General features: G+C 42.9%; 1 protein-coding gene across 1 annotated transcript in view; it reads left to right on the forward strand.

The window, feature by feature from the left end:
- Window positions 1–6,153: 6,153 nt before the first annotated feature.
- gpc4 (glypican 4) overlaps window positions 6,154–22,896 on the forward strand; it is a gene marked incomplete at its 5' end in the record, with an annotated part of 31,823 nt that continues 15,080 nt past the window's right edge. The window contains one exon of the mRNA XM_080007600.1: window positions 6,154–6,310. Within this exon, the coding sequence (XP_079863726.1) occupies window positions 6,154–6,310 (157 nt within the window). The remainder of the gene's footprint in view (window positions 6,311–22,896) is intronic.

Below are 22,896 nucleotides of genomic sequence, written 5' to 3' on the forward strand. Positions count from 1 at the left end.
CCAGTCCAATGCTACTTCTGCCCAGGCTGAAGTCACTGCAAGCATCTTTGAACACACAAAATGTGACATTCTCTTGTTATAAAAAAAACAAAAACGTCTCCCTCTCAGTCTCTGTTGTTGCTCTGCTATATATCGATGCAAGGTTGTGATGATCACGTTAGTTCACGAGGCTTGAGTGTCCGTCGTACGTTATTTACCCCGGTGCTGCCGCGCTGCACTGTCATTCGTTTGTAGACGCAAAGTTTTAAGGGCTACGACGAGAGCCTCGTGTTTCCGTTAAGCCCTGATAACTGTACAAATGGGTTTCTCTCTGTTTTTACCATGTTTACGATCCATATCCCAGACGTTATGTACATATATTGCTGGAAAGTGCAGTTTGTGGGCTGAGTTAGGAGCTCGGTAGAAACACATTTAGCCCAGTCATGTTGATTCTTCAGTACGGAGGGGAAATGAGGCATTGTAAATATGTATGAAATATTTTAATATCTTTTCGCTGTGGTTTGGATAGGACTCAGACCTACTGTGCTCCATTACCTAACTGATCTTTTTGTCAATATTTATGTGTTGTCATTTTTTTTTTCTTTTGGTTTAGTTTGGTTTTCAGAACGAAATGAGTCAAAAACTGGAATAAACTCCCTTGCACACTGACCAAAGGGCCTTTCATGACTGAAGCATCCATGTAGAAAATGAATGTGTCCCTCCTCCGCAAAGCTGGCCAACTGAAGACTGGACGCTTGTTTCACTCCACTGATGGTCAAACTGAAGAATTACAAGAAAATACACAGAGCAGTTTTTAATTAACCTCGTGCTTTGTCCGTGTTCAACAATATTTCTCGGTTAAAGACTGATATTAACCAAATAGGATACAACGGTGCTGTTGGGAGAGCACACGTGTAACGGGTGTGGTTAGGACCCAATTGCAGCACAGAGACAGGCAGGGATATTTGGTAATGTCTTATTTGTAGAGCGGACGGAAGATAGGCAGGGGGGCAGGCAGGAGACGTCGTCGGGGACAGGCAGGTTTGATAACGGAGAGGGCAGACAGAAAACGGGGGCAGGCAGGAGACGTGGTCGGGGCGAGGCAGGGTCGGTGGCGGGTAATCAATCCGGAGACTGCTGGAGAGTCTGGTGCAAGCATCTAAGACAATCCGGCAATGGGAGACTGGTGAGAGAGGCTTATATAGTGGCTTGATTGCTGATCGGGAACAGACGTGTGCGCAGGTGAATGGAGTTGGGCCAAAGAGGCAGATACGGAGAGGGAGGGGAAGGTAGATGAAAGCGGAGATCATGACAACACGGGCAACTAAAAAGTCGAAAGATGTCATTTTGAATGGCTTCACTGAAGGACGCCAGTTGAGCCCAAACATCCCAGAGGGGACGAAGTCAAATGCCACCTAATTGTATTGTTTTATTATGAGCTCAAACAAAACAAATAAACATTGTAATGTTTGCATTTGCGGTGTTTTAAGCATGCGTCGACTTCAAGCAACCAGGGCTGTTTTAAACCGATCTCAAAATAACAGACCTAAATTTGCATTCGGGGGGACCGTATCACCATGGTAACAACATTGTGGTTTCGAGAGAAAAGGAAGTTCGGAGACATACGTGTATTTTGCAGCATCGGATCTGCTTTGAGGCCGCCCAATTGTTACCTTATTCTGCGATCCTTGAAGCGCCGTTCTTGGTGAATCGTGTGTTTTTGCATTTTTATCTTTAGTCGCTTTCAAGTATTTCTCCCCCTCCCGACAAGGAACCCCACGAGGGGAAAGACAAGCAGCGTCGGCTCTGCTCTATACTTGCTGCTGGCTATTTTAACACTCAACCCTGTTGTTATGTATTTCAAGTCGACTGAGGAGGGTGACAGACACTTCTAGCACAAGCTCACACCATTAATGACATTCATTAGTGGTAATTGGTTATGCTTAGTCACTTTGTGAAGTTGGTCAACATTTTTTATTTATTTATTTATTTTTAATCATCAGGGCTTTGACTTCCCTTAACAAATACCATCACTTTAACTTGCAATCATAGCCACAGCTATCACCACAAACACACTTGGAAGTTGTTCCTTTGTCCCAGCGTAACTTTTTACACTCACACACACACACACACACACACACACACACACACACACACACACACACACACACACACACTCTTCGTGCCCAGACGCCAGATACAATTAGATTGGATCCAGCCGTTCCTTTCTACCCTGGCCTGGGTTGCACCTTTTAACGTGGTAAGGAAAGAGTGATTATTGGGAGATGAGCAAACAGCGGCTGCGGGGAGAGCAGCCGGGCAGCTGACCCGCACTGAGGGGAATACTCTGAATGCTAATGTGAGGCTGGAGAAAGGGCAAACAGGTCTATTGAAATGCAGAGCCCTTGTGTTTTCTTAGGGTAATATTGGGGCAACACTGAAATAGCACACATTATGAGACTAAAAGGTCAATTTGATGTTGGCCAGCAGGAACAGTGGGGGAATAACAGACTTTCAGCATTCGTGGAGTCCTCCACCCATGAATATGTATTTAACCTTAACATTGCATGTTCACACATGAATAAGCCTGGCACTCGCATATTGAATTAAAACCAATACCAATCATTTCATGGACATTTTTTTATTATTATTATTAACTCTCCTGCCCACCCCACTTTTTTTTTTACCAGGCTGGATGCTGAAATTCCTCTTGTCAGGAAGAAAAACCTTGAAACATGTCATGTCTTTCAAAGCTCATTCATGTTTAATTACCATGGCAGTGGACCATTTTCTTACCTTTTGTTGGCCCATTGAGTAGAGTGCACGGCCCACGCTCTCTCATGCACACAGCCCAAGCATCCTCCTCCCGTTCCTCAGCAACCCCTGGCTTCCCCAGCAGCAGCCGCAGTCACACGGAATGAATGGAGAAGGCTGTGGAATGTGGACACAAAGGGAGGAATGTCATTTTGCTGAGTGCTACCCCCAAACCAGAGCACGGGTGGACATTCAGACACACACACACACAGACATACACACACACACACACATGCATGTGCACGGACAAGCACACTATCAAATATACACATACGTGTGCGTGGACAGATGAGCACACTGTCTCTCACACACACACACACACACACACACACACACACACACACACACACACACACACACACACACACACACACACACCCCACAAGCCCAGACATGTTTAATCAGGGGTAATAAGTTTAACTATATCACATTTTTCCATTAAGCGACTTGATTGCAGGATTTCTTACTTTGCAAGTGCTTGCACACAATACCAGCTACTCTGGTGTCAGATCATTATAATATTCCTCCATATTACGTGGGTTTTGTTCAGACGTATATTGACATTTTTCTGATTGAAGAAAGAACACGAGAAACATGAGAAGGAGAGTCACAGCCAGAACAGCACAACTGTAAATGTAAAAACAACAGGAACTGTGGGGAGCGGCAGAGCGTTTTTTATTGATGTAGCTCAGGGGGTTTGATTCATAGGGGAGATGATGACATGCTCATATATCCATGTGTTATATTGTGTTGTTTACTTCGTAGGTACTGCATTTGAAACAGTAAAAGCAAGATGTGAGCACACATGATGTATTAAGTCTCAAAGAAACACACTGACATCTGGGGAAAAAAAGCAGATATAGTATAATAAAATCTGGTGGTACAGTTCGTATATACAGTTCGCATAGTTATTCTGACAGACAGCGGGACGAAAAAAAAATGCTCTTGTCACACAAAAGGTATATAAATTCACTCATATGCAGGAAAAGCTAGTGGATGCCTTAATTCTTCACTGGTGGACAATGGTTTGTGAGACAACGGTGCAACTTAAAAGACAAATTCTCTTTTGTGGTTGTTTCCAAATAAGATACAATGGTACTCTGTTTATCCCCAGGATGAAATCTGGTCGTAGAAGCGAAAACCTAATTATAGTGTGAACAAAAATAACCATATGAAAACAATTGTATCACCTGTAAATTCTGCATGTGCTTCTTGCTCGCTGAACTTGAATACTATAATAGAAGCACATCTAAACTTTTATAAACTGCCACAATCAAGCTATTTGCTTTTGTGTTTTGCTTAAGGCTGGGAAAATTGTGCTCTGTTAATGATGCCACTGATATTTGTCATGTGAACCATACAATGGGGCCATATACATGGTCCATATACAGTAGATCAATTCTATGGACAAGGCATTTCCTTCATGTGGCCTTCTACCCCAGGGGTTCCCAAACGGGCGTCTGCGACCCCCTATGTGTCTGTGAAGGAATGGCAGAGGGTCTGCAGAAAATTATTTATTACTTTAAATAGTATTTCTTAATTATTTTTTTCTCCCACAAAATGTCCAAATTCACCCACCATCACTACTGAAACTGAATTGTATTTGTTTTTGTAAATTAGCCCTTTTTTGTCTGCCAGGTTAAAGATAGAAGGTATGGTTTTGTAGACTAAAATTTTGGACCCCCCCCCCCAAAGGATCTTTCAAGAGGTTCCATGGGGTCTCTCGAGAAATAATTGATGTAGTTAAACTTACTTATACTTATACTTAAACTCAATAATGGCTATTTTGATCCTAGTTGCAATTTTATTTCCGTGAGTATAATATAGGAATGGAATGGAAGTTTGAACTTAATCGTATCTAAAAACACAAATCTTCTCAGATTGAGGTCCCATAGACAAAATAATATGGTCTGTGGCTGAATGCATGTCAAATTGAGGGTTCTTCATATTAAAGTAGCATTAAAAGGTTAAGAATCACTGGTCTACACAACAGTATATTATATGCAGATAATAATAATAATAATAATAATAATAATAATAATAATAATAATAATAATATTGGATACAGCTATATCTCTGGAATGTACCTTTATCTTATCTTATATCTCTAGAATGTCTTTAAATTCTGACAGTGATGTTACTGGGTTTTGATTTTGTAGAACTTTGGTGCATGTCAGTTGTCCTCAGAAGCGTATATATATTTATTCAAAGTTCAAAGTGTTTTATATGTCAAGTGTACAGTACAACACAAGGTCATTCGGTACAATGAATTTCGTAGGGCGTGACAGGCAACAGCTACGTAATGGGCATTAAAAGACAAAATAACAAGGCGAACGTTAATAATAATCCATTTTAAATAAAATAAGAGTCGAAAATTAAAAAAAGTAAGAGTCAAGTTACAAATACGGGCAGGAGGTCGCAGTCTATGTACATGATATTATTCAAATAAGAAAATAATCCGAGAACGGAAACTAAAAATTGGACATTGACGCAGTTCCAACAGAAATAGGTCAGTCTATTATGATATGATTGATATGATATATATATAAATCGTGTGTTTGTGGCGGGGGGGGGGGGGGGGGTTCTCGAGGGGGGCGGGCGGGGGGGGCTTGGGCCCCAAAACATTTCGGGGACCCCTGCGCTACTGTATACTGTAGTTCCACTAAATCCAGTCCTGATTTTGGAGAGCCGGGCCAGCAGCCTGTGGAGGGCCAGACGTTCAGCTGACTGCTCCACGCTCCACCCCTGGAGTTCGGAGCTGCCAGGTCTTTGTCCCGGAACTCCAGTCCCCTCCGCCGGGACTTCCACACGCTCTCGCATCTGGATTTCAGCACGCAAGGAATACGGTCCGGCGTCCCGTCTCCGACCGAACCAGCTTGGCAGATTTTAAAAGAAGAAAACTTTTCCAGCAACTTTCACCGCTTCTCCCCTCCTTCTCAATCCCAGCCGCGCAGCGCACGGACAACTGCACCCAAACAGTTAAATTCTTACGTTCGCGTCTGTGTTTAGTATTTAACTAATGTGTCGTCGGATTTACTCCCTAACCAGCGTCCGGAGCTTTACATAAATTGTAAATACTACATATTAACTGAGAAACGGGAATCATTTCTAAGTTTGCGTGACTTTCCTCCGGACTTTTACCAGAACAAAGTTGAGAGGTGGCCCAAGAAAGTGAATTAAGTGTTGGCCGAGCAGAGAATCTCTCCATGAGGAAACTCAACGTGGGAATTGCTTGAAACTTTTTGGGGTTTTTCCTTTGAAATTTGTACACGTCCCTTTTTTTTAAATTTTTTTTTTTTAAAACAACTTTTATCTATTTAAATATACATATTTTTTTATTTATACTTTGAATCGACCGCGATGAAGGCGATGTTGGTGTTCTCCGCGGTGTGCACCTTAGTGGCGCTTCGCGTTTCGGCGGCGGCGGCGGAGTCGACGAAGAGCTGCAACGAAGTCCGAGCTGCGTACAGCTCCAAGGGCTTCAACGTCAACGATGTCCCCAACAAAGGGGTACAAGGTGAGTTGGGCTTGAATTGGACGACATAGTATTAAGTATTTCTGGAAAACAATCGCCGCTGTCACGTTTAGAAATGCCATCAGGGGGTATTATAAATACAAATGAATCACATATTATCATGGTGTTTTTTTTCACTATTTAATGTTACGACCTTAATATTAGTTATAGTTACTCGGGCTTTAGACTGGCAAATAGTGTGTGTGTGTGTGTGTGTGTGTGTGTGTGTGTGTGTACACACAAATATATATATATATATATGTATATATGTGTGTGTGTGTGTGTGTGTGTGTAAAACGTTTTAAAATCAGAATTTTTTATGTATTCTTCAATTTGGTGAAACTTATTACCGTAATTAATATATATAGACTTTACTAAAGATATAATTAAATGGGTGGAAAACGCATTGGTCTCAATTAAGGAAGTACTTCTTGTCCAATACCAACAATACAACGTGTATAAATATACAATGACTGCCCAAAGTACAAAGTCATCTGGGAAATGTTTACATCTCGGCTTCCGTAGTGGCTCATTGACTATGGCTACCTGCAGTGATTTGGTAAACACTCCTGTTCTCTGCTAACCAGAAATACATGCTGCGCACCGGCACTTTGGCCCGGTTTGGGCTTTCAACACAATGCTCGTCGGAGCTACATGGTGTTTAGTGCAGGAGGAGAGACTACTTTGTTATTATGGGAATCTCGCGGGGAAAGAGTAGCCATTGAACCAATAATGAGTTAAAGTCAAGTAATGGCAGCTTGAGAAGGGGGGCAGCTTACAGTGAAGCCAGGGGGGTGCAGGGGAAGGGGGGTGGGGTTTGAGATTTCACTGTGCCCTGCATACTTTGGAATCCCCCTTCTCCCATTTCCTCTTCATTTTGTTATGTCAGTTAAAATCAATTTATGCACGCAAAATTTGCGGTTAACTCTATTAGAGGCCTGGAAAGTATTTTGTGAATTGGGGAGGATTTAGGTGTAGAAGTAATTCAGCTGTGCTCGGCCACTGTCTTTTCGAACTCACGTCTTCCTTTGCAAGATACTCTTTTCTTTTGTGGTCATTTTGAAAATGTGTTGTGTTCAAGCAGCCACTCCAACTGTCCAACCAGTCAGCCTCCCACAGGCTGGAAAAAAACCCTCATGTTTTGTTTGTAAGTTGTACCTGAAAGGGCGAGTCTTCATAAAAAGTCTGCATTGCATAGTGGATTCATAGCTGCCTGTGCTAGGGCCACAATGGCTCATTACAATTTAAGTTGAATGTAACCGTCAGAATGGCTAAGGACTGTTCCCTGCATTTCACACGGGCCTGCAGCTTGTTTTTTGTCTTGAGCTTGTATGTCATTGTAATGCTAAACATCACGGAGAGCACCCCAATATGTTGTGTTTAATTGTGGCGCGTTTCTGGGTTTTCAATGAGGCGTTTGAATGAGGCCTGGTTTGTTGTGTGGGATTGTGTGTCTATGCACGCGTGCCCGTCCTCGCTATAGATTCCTGGTGTATCCCGCGCCGTAGCCCAGGCCAATCTCAATGAGCGGCCCTTTGTCGTTGCTGGAGACTGAGATAATTGATCCATAGAAAGCAACAAGGTATGCTGTCATCAAAGAGGATCGATGGTCTCCAAAAGGAACGAAGGAGAGAAAAGCCCCCCCTTTGCTCTGGTGGGGAAAAAAAACCACATGTTTCATGTTGCTGCAGGGAAATTTCAGCATATAAATGTAGCTCAACTTCATCTTGATTATTGTCCGAGTTGAGTTTTGTCTGGTGAGTTCTTCGTTTACAATGAAAGCGGTCATTGCATCACCTCGATTTGTATTCTGTTCTATGTCTCCTCTGACACAATATTAAATCAGGTTTGTGGGATATTTGGACTATTTCAGACACTCCCCCAAACTGTTTCTTTTTACCACAAGCATCTTTTATTATTGTTGGCTGTGACGAGATAACAATGTTTGTTACTATTGAGTTTGAAGATGAGTTTGTTTAGAAGTCGGAGAAGAGATTCAATAAAAAATGTTTTAACGCAATAAAACGGTAATGGAAAACCTCAGTCCTGCAGCATAGATGGAATGAAATCATACAGAAGAACAGCAGCCATTTGTTAAAAAGCTGTTGATCCCATGGTCTCAATCTGTTATATCTCACGTGGAAATGGTTCAAGACCTAATTTCCAAGTATTTTCTCAGTTGGACGAAGATCTGTTTTGATAAAGAGTAAAGGTTTTCACAATGGAGGGAGAGGACCCCGTTACTGGTAATGGTGACGGATGAAATGTTCACAGTCATTAAAAAACAGGTTTGTGCATGTGTGTGTTCGGTGTGTATTCCTGTTTGTGGTGGTAAGTTCTTGTGAGGTGTCTTCTGTTTCTATTGACCTGCTAGTTTAACCTGGTAGTTGGATAATGATAAAATTACTATCCAACTACATTGTTTCAGGGTAACAACAGAGGTTGTCAAAAGTGCCAGAAATCAGGGTGGTTAACATCGACCACATTCTATATACTGTGCCATATCAACAGCTCCTCCTTTTAAATAAATTATATTTAGTTTTACACTGTCAGTCCAGTTTGACGTCATGCTTCAGGTATGAGACAATAGTGAAGATCAAAGAAGAGTGGAAAGAGGGTCGTTTTTCTCCTCTCCAGCGGGAGGAGCATCGCCCCCCTCCTCATAATCAGTTCAGGGCATTTCGCTTGAAACTCAAAAGCATCCATGACCTCAGAATTCTGGCCTCTGAGCTCCAGACATGTCGCAGTCCAGGACCGTGAGGTCTCCCAGCAGCTGTGTACCCCACATCTTTACAGTTTGCTAAATAACCGGCTATGTTATTGCAATGACTTTCAGCAGATAAGATAAGGGTTGGAGAACTGGGCCACATTCAGCCCGTCAAAGCTTTTATAGCTGGAGAGCCAATATTTGAGTGCGCTCTTCTGGCCTGCAGGACTGCGGCCCTCTGTTTTAACATCTGTAATAATTAACTCGTGGACCATTGGCCAAGTGTCTAGTTTGATTCTCAAGGTCAGTATCATAAAACCGTGGAAGACTTTCACAGTTTTATGTTAAATGCTTATTGCACTTATTAACTTATCTTAAAACAGTGAATGAATTGGTTGGTGAATGCGGCAGAAAAGACAGCTCCAGAAGCGCAGCTTGAATCAGCCTCCATATGTGGTTTGAGCAGGGCAGCATTCTTATGCATTTCAACACTGTTAAAAGATAACCTTCTACTGCTTCACAAAATCAAATTGACCACTGCTTTCGCAATCCTGGAGTTAGGGCAGACATAGACATACATCACCGTTTCTGTTGTCTGGTACCTGTTGAAGTCTGACATATCTAAATCTCTCCGTTCATAATGTCCGGTGAAAAATATAATATTCCCTTCAAGCACAATTTAAATTAGTGCTGGGTGGATCATTTAAATAAAAGCTTTTGCGGATCTGTTTATTTCCGCGTTTGGCAAGTTGCAATGGAAAGGCAATCAGTTTGGACGATCTAAAGCTGATGTTCACCTCTGACCAATCATCTTTATCGATATAGAACTAAGCCCCGCCCGTTCCCTTGTGGACAGGTTGCACTTGTAAACACACACACAGAGCTGAGACAGAGCCACAGTGTCCAGAACTCTAAGGAGAAGCAGAAAGATGATGCATCGTTGGGACGCATACATCCATACTTTGGCGTGTATGTATATATATATATATATATATATATATATATATATATATATATATATATATATATATTTTTTTTTTATTTTTTTATTTTTTTTTATTATTTGATCAAAATTTCAGTGAAAAGTTAATTAAAGCAGCTACACTTGTAACTTATTGTTCACAAACGGAGACGACTTGATTTCAAGTGGTAATATTTGTAATTTTTATTAACTTATTTTTAAAATGCCGTTAACTGACGGGACTGACAAATTTTATATTGAATATTCAATAAAAAATATTATACATCTATATATTATACATCTACAGGCCTTGATGATGTCATTCTTTATATAGCCTGCCTATCAATTGATTTTTTGAGCTCAATAAACACAGATAATATTTCACTGGAATCTCTCCCGTTTGTCCTGGAAATTTAAATCTTCCAGGACACCGGCATCAATTTTTTCCTAACAGAAACTCTGACATACATATCTTTAGCTCTGGGGTTCTCCACTCCCCGTTTCTCCTACTACAGTGACTGCCACATCACCTGTAAAAATACTCGCAAATCATCTTAATTTATTGCACTGAGGTTGCTTAACAATGTCTGATATGTTTTGGCTTACGTTGCCAAGATCATCAAGGCTGTTTGAAATCAGGATATGGAAACACCAGAGTTACAGGTGCGGTCTTTCCAGAATAAAACTTACTGGTAGGCACTGTGTCGTCGACCTGTAGATCTTGAGTACTTGGGTGAGTAGTTTTTTCTATTCCCTTATAATTGATCCTTTCAAAACAGCAAAATTATTGAAACACAATGACCATTTTATTTCACCTCCCATATAGGATTTTTATCTTGTAGTTGTACAGTATGTGGTTATATTGCCATGGTTCATCGTAAGGACTAATGACAGATCTTTTTTTAGCAGCTGTTGACTGAGGTCTTGAGGCTAATTGGGTTTAAATATCATGAGGTTCAGGTCTTGTGAATTCAGCGGGGAGCTGCCCTGAGACCGCTAGCATCCAGACAGGGCAGCAGTGGAGCAGCGATACACGTGCCTGCCAGCTCAGCGGTCGCTCGGCCGCCCTTATCAGTCTTTCCTGTGCCGGCAGGGCGGCAGTTCTGCGTTCAGGGGTCCCTGTTGGCATCCCGTGCTACTCCTGCAGGAACAGCTGCCTTATCCTTCATGTGCACAAACAATTCACCTTATCGCAGCCCGCATGGGAAAACTAGCGGCGTGCATGGGGGACGTGCTCTTACAAGCATAGAGCTTTAACTGAACATGTTTTGTTGGTGGTCCAGTCTGGTCGGCAAGAATACAGTCCTGCTCAGGACCTGATATAGTCTCTCGGTAGTCATCTTTTAGTCCTTTTTTTTTTGGTCACATTTTTTGGTGACATTAGATTTTAAACGCAATGCAATGTTGCATTTAGGGCCTGGAATGTGGATTTCCCCTCTTATCCTTGAATACATTTGATATGCTCCTTCTGTAGCAGCCGTTGAATAGGTGTGTGTGCTTCTGTGTGTGTTGTGTCGACAAGTGTCCGCAATGCCATCTCTCTGCATTTTTTGCTTTGCCCACTCCCCCTTCCCCCAATGGCTGAGTGAGTGACAGATCAGTGGGGGGTGGATGTGTTGTGTGGGAACAATTGAGCACCCCCTTTTATGCCCCCCCTCCACACACACACACACACACACACACACACACACACACACACACACACACAGCATTCCATAGCAGACCACCAGGATCCACACACAGTGAGCCCTGTAGCTGGGAACACACAACAACAAAGAGGGCTGGAGAGACTGGCCGAGGCATACAGAGAAAGAGAAGGGGATTTGACTGGCAGAAAAAGAAGAGCAAAGGTTTTTTTGAGGAAGTCCCCCCGTCCCCCCACCCGTCCCCGTCCCCCGAAACTCCAGGAGGAACGGCGGGCTGTTCAGTGAGGACTGAGTGAATGACACAGGCTTGGGGAATCCAGGGGAGATGGCAGTACTTATGGTAAGACTCATGCATGGTGACTCATCTCCACTCAGTCATGCGGGCATGTACAAATTGCCTGCTCCTCTCAGTAAACGCTGGCGTTTGGTCAACACACGTCTGTCTAATATAGCTTAAGATATACCATTTGGTGCACATTCCAACCCATAACTCAACACTACCATATATGCACATATTTTTAGAGTGGGTGACTGGGGTTGGACTACTACCTTGGTTGTGCTTTTTATATCTTTAACCGTGGAGCAGCGTCCCAGTCACACTGTGAGAAATCTATCTGGCTTTGTGGTTTTCCGGGATTTGAGCAGATGGGTTAGCCCCCTGAAACTCCTTGTTAACACGTCCTGTTTGCATGCTGTTAAGTTTCGTCTCTCCCCTGACTGACATCAGTTCATTTCCCTCTGCCCGTCCTGCACTGAAACAACTCCTCTGGGAGGTTTTGTTTCAGTCTAAGCCTTCCTCACTTCCTTCCTTCCACATCCCTTGGTAACCCCCTCCCCCCCTCATAGTGGTTTCCAGGTATTCTGCCACTTAATTTCATGTAGCCTCCTTCTCTTCATCAGCTTCTCTTCTTTCTGTCTCTCAATCTCTCATCATCCCAAACTCCCTCATCAGGTTTTCGCAGTGTGGGAAGGCTTCCAGATGATGAGCTTGCCAAGGCAAACCACTCCTGTCCTTTACGTACACGTCTCCACAGGGCTTTTCTGTCATCCCTCACCATGCTGATGAGTTGTTGTTGAACATTGTCACAGATATGCTGCTCTTGTGCCAATGCCTTAACTGTCTCCAATGGGTCAACCACCCTTCTTTACACACACCAACCCCCATAGCTTGACTCCTCTGGCGGCTGAATTCCTTTTGTATGAGTGTGCTGGATTTTTTTTTTCTCTTCTTCTTCTGATATTTGAGGCTTTGTGTGTCTCCTTTGTGATGATCAGCTCAGTGCTGGTGTCACTGAGCCAGCTGTGAGGAGTGTGGCGAAAGCCTGCAGACTCTCATCCCAAACTGCAGGGGTGGAGCCAGAACCCCCGTCTGGCAGAATGTGGGTTTCATGCTCACTGAGGTCATCCCACTACACGGCTGCTAGTGAGTGAACGCACTTCTGATGTTTGTGTCATCCAGACATGAATGATTTATTAAATAATTATGAATTCGTAGTGGACATGAGACCCATGTTGATAGGCCATGATGATGGTTCGGATGACACTGGGCTGGAGGCACTAGTGCTCAGCTTGCCAGAGTGTCTGGGGGACTTAAGGACTGGGTGTTTGGGCTGAAAGCCCGGTGTTGGACTCAGGCCAAATGACCTGTAATTTTTAATTTTTCCCAAGGCCTGTGTCAAGACTCCCACTGATTAGAGTTCTCGCTTACACGTTGCTCAGATTTTTAAAGTGCACTTATCTTAACAGGCCACCTTATATTTACTTAATTCTTGTGTATGCTTTTTGCGGTCTGAAGTTGGCTTATATTAACACAACAGTCTCAAACTAGAAACCCAAGTTACCATGAAAGTTTTCTGCCAAATATATGCGGAGGCTTATGTTTGGCAGAAAACATGCACCGTAACTAATGTGGATCTCCTGCTTTTTCAAATAAGGTCTGTAAATTTTGGTCTTGAATAAGGCGTGAAACATAAAAACATAAAAGGTATTAAAAGCTGAAGCAGTCAGTGCAGAAATTCTACTGGCTTGGGGTCAAATAAGGAGACGGGAGAATCACTTTGGAAAGGATCTAATATTTACTAAAAATAATTTGTCCAGGGAGTTGGACGGTGGTTTGGCTGAGAGGGAAAATGAATCCGAGTGGGAACGTGAGATGACCTGCCGGTGTACATCATCGGAATGGCAACACTGAAAACCTAGTAACAATGATTTATTGGCATGTTCAACGCGTATCATCACGAAAGACGTGAGACGTCAATGCCTGAAAGTCCTTTAGAGCATCTGTACCTGAGGTTTAGACTTTCTGGTTCCTTTGACAGTTGCCTATGACTGGTTCTCTTCCCACTGCCCTCGCTGGTGTCCAGTTTCCAAAGGCCCAACAGGTATATCAGAGTCATTGTTGTCCTTTTTGCAGCTTTGAGGTCCCAGAAACCCGATCTTGTACCTGACCTCATTCTGCCCGTGGGGCTCCGCCGGGCCCCATCCAGCTCCAACATCTGGTCGACTTCAGCTGCCTTTCGATGTCTGGCATAAACATTGTCAAAAAGCTCCCTGTCCTTAGGAGGGGCTCACTGGCTTTTACTGGCAATGATGAAATGTATTGTTAGTGTGTTAAATCTTTTAAAAGCTCTCATATGTTTCAACATGGGTGGATTTTTTGAATTTTTGCGGGGTGGGGGGTTGCAAGGGGGTTATAATTCTCTATGTACCAGGCTTATGTTTAAATCCTTGTGAGGAAGTTACATAGAAGGCGGTTTTAAAATCAAAATCCTCTGTAGGTGCTCATGTCCTGCGGCTCTTTTCGCACCGCATGAAGAGAATCTTAGAATGCGCTCATTTGTAAGCTTAACAGAAGTCCATCTCTCAGAGGGGACAGCAGCGTTTATGCCGGGTGCCTCTGTAAAGCACTTCTTTTTATAATTCTGTTTCCATGAGTGGGCTATGAGTCAGTGGAAATAGGGAGGGCCGTAGGAGTGGGATAAGCCAGGAAGGTCTTTTGTATCTCCTTTTCTCCTCCTCTACTCTTCCCTTGTGATAATCACGCTGTGCTGTAACTTGTCCTCGCCGTCTACAAAACCTCTGCCTGTCTCTGCACATCTGAGCGATAACATGTCCTCTTTTGCTCTCTCTCATTCGCTCGCTCTCGGTCTCTCCCTTCCTCGCATCATCTGGAAAGACTCTCATGGTGCCATCCAAGAGGCACCAGATAAAAGAAGGAAGGAAAAAAAAAAAAAAAAAGCACATGCCTTATTCAACTGTTTGCGTTCTGTTTTGCTTCCTACTCCTTGGGTGAACTTTGCCAGTGGTGCTTAGGATGCATGACATGACGAGCGTTCCTGTTTGCGCAGTCACTACTCAAGGGTCATGATTTGAACAATAGACTCCCTTACAGAATGGACAGGTTAGTATGCCTCTCAATAGAGGCAGTTAAGTGGCCCATCACTGATAATAATGCTGCTGTTTGTGAAAGCCGACCATATTGCAAGATTTTAATGTGTATAGCACTATAAAAAAAATATAGATGTGTGTGTCTGTGTGTGTGTGTGTGTGTGTATGTATATATATATATATATATATATATATATATATATATATATATATATATATATATATATATATATATATATATATATATATATATATATATAAGATAGATAGATAGATAGATAGATAGATATGTGTGTGTGTATATATATATATTTTTTAATCCCCCCGTAGCTGACATTAATCACACCCCCTACGGCTTCTCAACAGTTTGTGTGGATGTTTCTTGCTCCAGTGTTAGGGGAGTTTTGACCCTTCGTTTTTCATGATCTCATTTCTTGGCTGCTGTGTTTGTGTGTTTCTGACCCCTGGAGGGCCTCTGAGGTCTGTTTGGGCCAGATGTCTACGGCTTGTCCCGTGCCGTCTCCTGGTGAACAATATTGTTGTGATACACCAGGGAGCCGCCTGCCCACTCTCCCTCATGTCAATACTTTACCAATTAACACAACAGCACAACTTGTTTGACCTGTGGGGGCATCTGACAGCTCCATGTACCCGCCTTCATTTCTTATTTCTCTTTCTATCAACCTCCCCCTCCTTTTTTTTCTCACTCATTCCTTCTCTCCATTTCTCTATATTACTTTTGTCACCAGCATTCTACTCTGACATGCACTCTTTCACTCTTTTAACTCTTAACGCTGATTCTCTTCCTCAACGATTTTTAACCGGATGGTTTTCCCTTTCATTAACTAATGGTTGGGGTTTGGTGAATAGGGTTTTAATTGAAACCGCATGAACCCTGCCATGGTCTCCATACTGGAATCGACACTTTCCAGCTGTCTTCTGTACTGGAAGAACTGGAAAAGTATTATGTGATTAGCCCCAGCGGTTGTTGTTTTTTTGCTGACTTTTTTAAATGCACTTGGGAAATGCAGGAGCGAGTTAAATCATTGAAAAAGCGGTGACCTGGGAAGTGGTGTAGGCAGGGAGCTTTTGTGTGGGGAGACAAAGGTGGAGACGCAGGACCGGGGAGGGAGAGAGGAACGGACAGAGCGAGAGGCCGGGGATATGTTGTGGAATCTCCCCGGGGGCTTCTGGGTAAATGTTCATGGATGACAGCATTTTGGAATGTTCACAAATGGTGAGTTTTAATTGGCCTGCAGCCCCGACTGGCTTAGCAATTTACAGCCGGACTCTGGTGACAGAGGGGCCGGATTTATGAGTCTCGCTCCCTTGCTTGTTTGCATGACCGTGCGCCTGTTTAGGAAAATTATTAACTCCTGCTTGTGCAGTGATTGGGGAATGTCGAGTGTTCGCTCAGAGAAGTTTTTCCTTAAAAAAAGAAAAAAAAAAAAGGTCTGGCTCTGAGTGAGAAATTGGCTTCTTGTGTGGCTGCTGTGGCAGTGTTCGGGGAGCAGGCTGGGCCTGCTGTTTCTAATGAGTCACACCCTGCCCTGCGCTGCTGCACGGCCGGCACGCCTTCCTTTGTCATTGTGCCCATGCCATCTTAGCGGCAAACTTTTGGCAGTTTGCTATTTTGACAGCTGTGCTCAGTCTGGATGGGATTTTAATTCCTGATTTATTTAAGGAAACATCGTTTCGGCACAGACGTTATCCAAGGTCTTGCGGCTGTCTCTGTAATTGTAAAATATTAACTCTAGAGTCATTCAGGGAAAACTGTACCTCCTTTCCCCATAAGAGAATAGATTCAATCTTGTGTCTACATTTTTTCAGCTAGTGTTACCCGTAGAACACCACTAGGGACTTTTTCCTACTCACATCACGAGGAATGACGTGGAACATACCCATGGATCTGTGCTTATGATTGTTGGTTGTTTTGACCTTCTGAGAAACCCTCTTCACACTCGATCATAGTAGGGCAGCTGGGTGACAAAATCAAATATGACAATATTTTCGACGATAGTTTGATATGGTTTACTTGAAGATTTTTGGGCGATGATAATTGGTGCATCACTTTACTGTAATGCAGCCTTTAACACAACATTTGACTGTCACGTTATAACAATGACCAAATTCCCAGATGATGATCCAGTCTTTTATCTCAATATTATATTTTTATATATTGCCCGACCCTAGATCATAGCTTGATGGAGCCACGACTGGCCATGTGAGGACCGGTGACTCTCTGGGCCGTGGACCTTGACAAAGACACAAATCCATGGTTCTGAGCAGGACGTTATTTACAGTTTAGAACAATGACTGTACGACATTTTCCAACTTTATGTCTGGTGTTGAAAGCGATTGCCTGTCCGCGGATCATGACCTTTCCATGGCCGTTGGCGAGTTTTGAGAATAGCACAGTCTGCAAGTCATGAGTTGGCCAGAGTGCTCTTGTGCCGAAAACAGTTTCCTGCTGCTTGTGAGGGTCAGCGTATCTACACTGCATTGGATATCCTGCTCGTTAGCGCACTTCCTCGTTAAGACCCCCCCCACTCCTTGGAGAGATGGCTGGATATCTCTCCAAATATTGGACCGTTCAATGGCTTGGCACTCACGCCACAAAGATGATCAAAGTTAATGGTTACCACATTGGTTTTACACTTAACAGTTTCAGGTCAAGTCTGGCAATTGTTTTATAGAATGGTGATTATTATAGCACTGAGTAAGTCAGTGCATTTCAGAGTTCAGAAAAGGCCAGCAAGGCTTAACATTTTTTATTAAGATACTTGTGTGTAATATACTCATCCACTACGATTTTATGCAGCTTTATTTGGGCTCTCTTATGAAAACAAGGCCTCAAAAGCATTGTTAGTATAACATATTGGTAAATTTGCCATTATACACTTTTCTTTCAAGGTGGTAACGTACAGGAATAAGTAGGCAGGAGTTAATGATGTGATTATCTCCAATTGAGCAATTCACTCTCAATGGTTTCAGCTTTCAGCATAATAGTGTTGAATGTGTGTGTATCTGTGTCTCCGTTTCGGCACGGGCCGGGTGGTGAACATATCTTTTGAAAGTGTTTATTAATACTTCACACTGTTTCAGCGTGGGATCGGCGTGGGTTTAAAGCTCCCCCAACATGCTTTTCAAAGATTGGGCTCTCAATAGGGCCATATATGGTTGAAATTTGGCTCTGCAGCGGTACACACACACCCGTCTCCCCTTTCATTTCATCCAAATGTTTTTTTTTTTTTTCTTTCCTCCCCTACTTGATTATTCTCTATTTTAAAGTTGTTATTCATGTCACCAGAAACAGCTCTTCAAATACTTTTCAATATCACGATGCAACTAATTTATGATCAGAAAGTATTGGTGACATCGTCAATGTTGTATACACGCTGTGAGGGAGCTATGCTTCTCCTCTTGAGTATACAGTAACACCCATTTATGTTCAGAGCCGCCTGATTTTTAGTTTTTCTTTTCAAATCAAAGCCTTCTTAAAAAAAAAAAGATCTGTCCATTTACAGCAGTAGCCTTGCATTTTCAAGCGTACTAGGAAAAATCTGCATAGGAAAAGTGAACAAGACACACTTATCCCTCCCTGAACGACTGGCAAGTTGCCCTTGAGCAAGGGACTGTGGTTCCACCAAGAAGCCTCCCCGACTTGAATGAGTGCAATGTTGTTCCTCTCTCCCCCTGCAACTCTTCCCGCAGGTTGTAAATAAGAATGCGCTCTTAGTCAGCTTGTTTAGTTGAAGGAATTTTTTATCCAGTGGGGGAAAGTATCATATTATACGACAGTAATGTCTTGTACCCACTTTCTACATTTAATGCTGAGTTCAGACTACAAGATTTTAGCCAGATTTTCCACTCGCCGACAGATTTTTGGAGATCGCCGAGGAAAGCCCCAGATCGGAGGCAAATCATAGCGCGCTCCCATTCGCTTTACCAGATAAATCTGCGATTGTCGAGAACCATCTATCATGGGGGAAGCCTTGGTGGGAACCAGCTACTAGATGGTTCGATTACTCTTTCGTCCCTATGCCCAGGGCAGACGGCCGATCTGCATTCCGTGAGCCATGAGCGTGGGGTGTGAGCTGCTCACAACGCAATCTGACTGCTCGCCAAGTGCTTGCAGTTGCCGGCGAGATATCAAGCAGGTTTAATATCGGCTTGGGAGCGTCAATCGGGAGTGACGCAACAAGCTACAACCAATGTAGTCAGACACGGCAGGGGGGTCGAGAACGAGAGACGGGGAGACGGGAGTCAACGGAGCAGCAGCAGCAGTCAGCAACACACAACATATCTATTTTACTTTTCGGGGGTTTCAATATATTTCTTATTTAAATTCTGCTTTTATTTTATTTTATTTATTTAATCTATTTATTATCTATTATTATTATTATTATTCATTTATTTAAAAAAAAATATATATATAATCCTGTCCCGTACATGGGATCACATCATTTTCGGTGTCACTTCTCGTGTGTATTTTCGTGACAAAACGTAGTTCGGAGACCAGTTAGCCTCATCGGGGATTCCTCCTGGTGAAAGATCTTCTAATCTGGGGACCCCCACCCCACCCCCGCCCCGTCACCGATCAGTCATGTAGTGTGAAACCACAACGACTGCAAGATTCCCAATCACAAGACAGAAAGTTGTGTAGTGTCAACAGTACAGCAAGCTGACGACTTTGAAATCCCTGTAGTGTGTCCATGGCATAACACAGCCGCCCTCTGCTTAATCAGTTTCTGTGTTTCTGGGGAAAAGTCAATGGTAGAGTGATTGATCTCTTCTGTGCATTTATTTGTTATTTTCTTTTTTACTGCTCTTACATGATCTCACAAGTAACACACATGGTCCCACTAATTCTGTCAGCTTCAGGATAGGGGACTTTCCCCTGCTGAAGCTGACAAAATTAGTGGGACTGGAATGTTTTTGTCATTGTTTTAAAAAGCTGTTCCAAACGTTTGAGCACAGTGGGAAGTAAACCATTAAAAATTATTTTTATTTTTTGAAAATTTCTTGAAGACAAAAAAAGGGCTTTATTCAAAATGTTATTATGTTCGCACAAATACCACCATTTCATGACCAATACCGATTATCGGCCATTTGGAAATCTTATTTCCGCTCATTAGTAGCATGCCTAGGATATCCTAGGGGGGGATCCATCCTGGGGGATGGTAGCTCAGGAGGTAGAGCTGGTCTTCTAGTAATCTAAAGGTTGCTGGTTCGATCCCAGGCTCCTCCTGCTAGCATGCTGTAGTGTCCTTGAGCAAGACACTTAACTCCTGATGCTTTGCGTCCTGATGCTCCTGATGGCTGCGTCCGTCGGTGTTTGAATAATTGTAAGTCGCTTTGGATAAAAGCGTCTGCTAAATGTAATGTAATATCCATGATACAAACCGTTGAGTCTGAATTGATGCAGCTAGCTGTACAGCAGACTAGCTTTGGTCTACTTCTGACATCAATGGATGGTGAAGAATCATGGGGGGGCCTCCACGGAAATTATAACTTTCCTATTTACTGTAGCACACTTGGTTATAGAATCCTTCTTGTAATGGCACTTCAGCGAGCCAAAAGGACTTGCTGAGGAGTATCTGCAGAGAAGATATTAAGAGTGAGATTCATGTTTTAAAGCATTTTGGCAGAGCGTAACCGTGTGTGAGCAAGAGTACAGCACAGAAGAAGTCCAACAAACAGAGGCAGCTAGTGGGGACAACAAAGACGCAGAGACTCTGAAGAGCCACCAGTCACTCGTGGTTCAAAGTGTTCAGCAATGGCAACAGAATGAGTTCCGTGCAAAGTTCCCTGTTGACTTCAGTACAAAACTTGGCCATGGCACTTGAACTGCATTTCAGAAAGCAAATATGACTTGTTGGAGTCTTTGCACGCAGGATATAATGGATGACAGTTTTTTATGTTGTTTTTTTTTTTAAATAACATATAGGGCATGTAGGGCTGACCATACTTGTAGCAGACAGTTAAGACCTGGAGATGCTGCTATGGCCTACAGTTGGATCAGGGTCTGCTTGAGCCTTTTTTAGATCCCAAAGGTTGACAGGATGAAATAACCAAAACCAGCAGGGCTGGGAGGGAAGTTAACTATAGAGTAGGTTTTCTATAATGCTATATTGTTGTGGACAGTAATGTACCATGTGTAGCGTATCTGATCGTGGCCACTAGTAAGCCCCAGCTATTGATGGGATGTTTATTGTTATCCCGGACCCTTACTAACTGCACAAAAGTGTTTGTCCTACAAAGTCCTGGCTAAGTCAGCGTAGGGATAGATTTATGACTAGCTCCACACCAAATGCAGCCTTGAGGGTTTGTTGTTGACGCACTGTTTAGCGGGAGATGGAGGTACTGTCAGACTGAGGAGTTGTCATGGATCCAGCTGTTGGAATGTCAGAGGAGTTGTCCTGGATCCAGATGTTGGAGTGTCCGAGGAGCCGTCAATATTGAAGACACTGAAAAGGTTAACTTTATTGGATGTCCAAATTTTAAGCCGACACAAAGTACCTATCTGTTCCAATAAGTTTGCTGACGTCGATTGCTGATTATTAGTTAGGGTCAAAGAAGGCAGTCATTGACATACTTCCTCCTTTTGACATCGAACATTCTCTATGTTTCCATAAGTGCGAAAATCTTTTTTGTGCCTCTGAGGTTCGGAACAGCTGATTGATTTATGGTACCGGGTTGTTGTTGTTGTTGTTTTTTTTGCTTTTTATTTATTTATTTATTTATTTTTATCTTGTCTTCCAAGAAAAAATTGCTTTAGTCCTACTACATTAAGGGCATGAATTCCCCATCCAAGTGAAGACCCAGAGTCTTAGCAGACAGCCCAGTGACAGGGAGAGGAAATGGGGGGGGGGGGCATTTGACAGGGAATGTTGGAGGAAAGCTGAGCCCGAAGACATGCTGTGACATGACAGAAAGGTAGAAGTGGCTCTTAAAAAAAAAAAAAAAAAAAAGAAGTAATTGCTATCATTCTTAAAATGAAACAACCAGCAGTCTGCTTCCTTTTTAATCTCCCTTTTTCTGAATTGGGAAGTGGCCCCTATAATTCCCTCCACTTCAGTCGGCCAGTTGACAAACACAGAGTGTGCCACGGATGAAGCTCCTGGACTCCTCCACGGCCTCAGGCTGAGCCGGTGGGGTTTTGCATGACACAATGTAGACCAGGACAGAAAAAGTTATCCAACAAATGGCACCGCTCCACCCCTCACCCACAGGATAATTACAGCCTGGATGGAGCTGGTGTGCACCGGGGAGAATGTTATGGCTGCAAGGCGTGTAGATTTACGCCACTTTATGTGAGTAATGCCCAGACGACTGCTTTACCCTCGCCTTTGGGTGTGACTGCGAGGAATAGACTATTAATGTGGATATTGTTGGCCTTCGTGCGTGCAGTTTCTTGCCTAAGTATATGATGCTGAAACATCTGTAATGTTGAATAATTTGAATGATTCCTGAAGAATATATTGCATGTTGAGTGTGGTGTATTTGTTTTCTGTACTTTCCATTTCCACTTGTAGTAAGAAAAGCCCTAGACAGTATGGGTTAATTACAATTTCAACTACTGTCACCTCTTATGTTTGTGTGGCGTTCTTTATTTCTCCACTGAACCTGCAAAACTGAAGTTCTATCTGGACACGAAGTACCTAAACTCCTGGCAGTCAGCCTTGCTAAACCTGCATACCAAACGTAATGTGCAGGGATGCATTCCTGTTTCGTTTACGATAGGTGGTATTTAAAATTTCTTTGTTGATGTATAAACTTATGAGCCTCATAACCACAAACAGTCCATGAGTTCATGAGTCCTGCGAGCATTTTCAGCGAGGTGTGCATATGGTCTTATGTTTTCCACTCAAATGCATCCATGTTA

The sequence above is a fragment of the Zeus faber genome (assembly GCF_960531495.2).
Source record: "Zeus faber genome assembly, chromosome: 10".
In the NCBI taxonomy this organism is placed as follows: domain Eukaryota; kingdom Metazoa; phylum Chordata; class Actinopteri; order Zeiformes; family Zeidae; genus Zeus; species Zeus faber.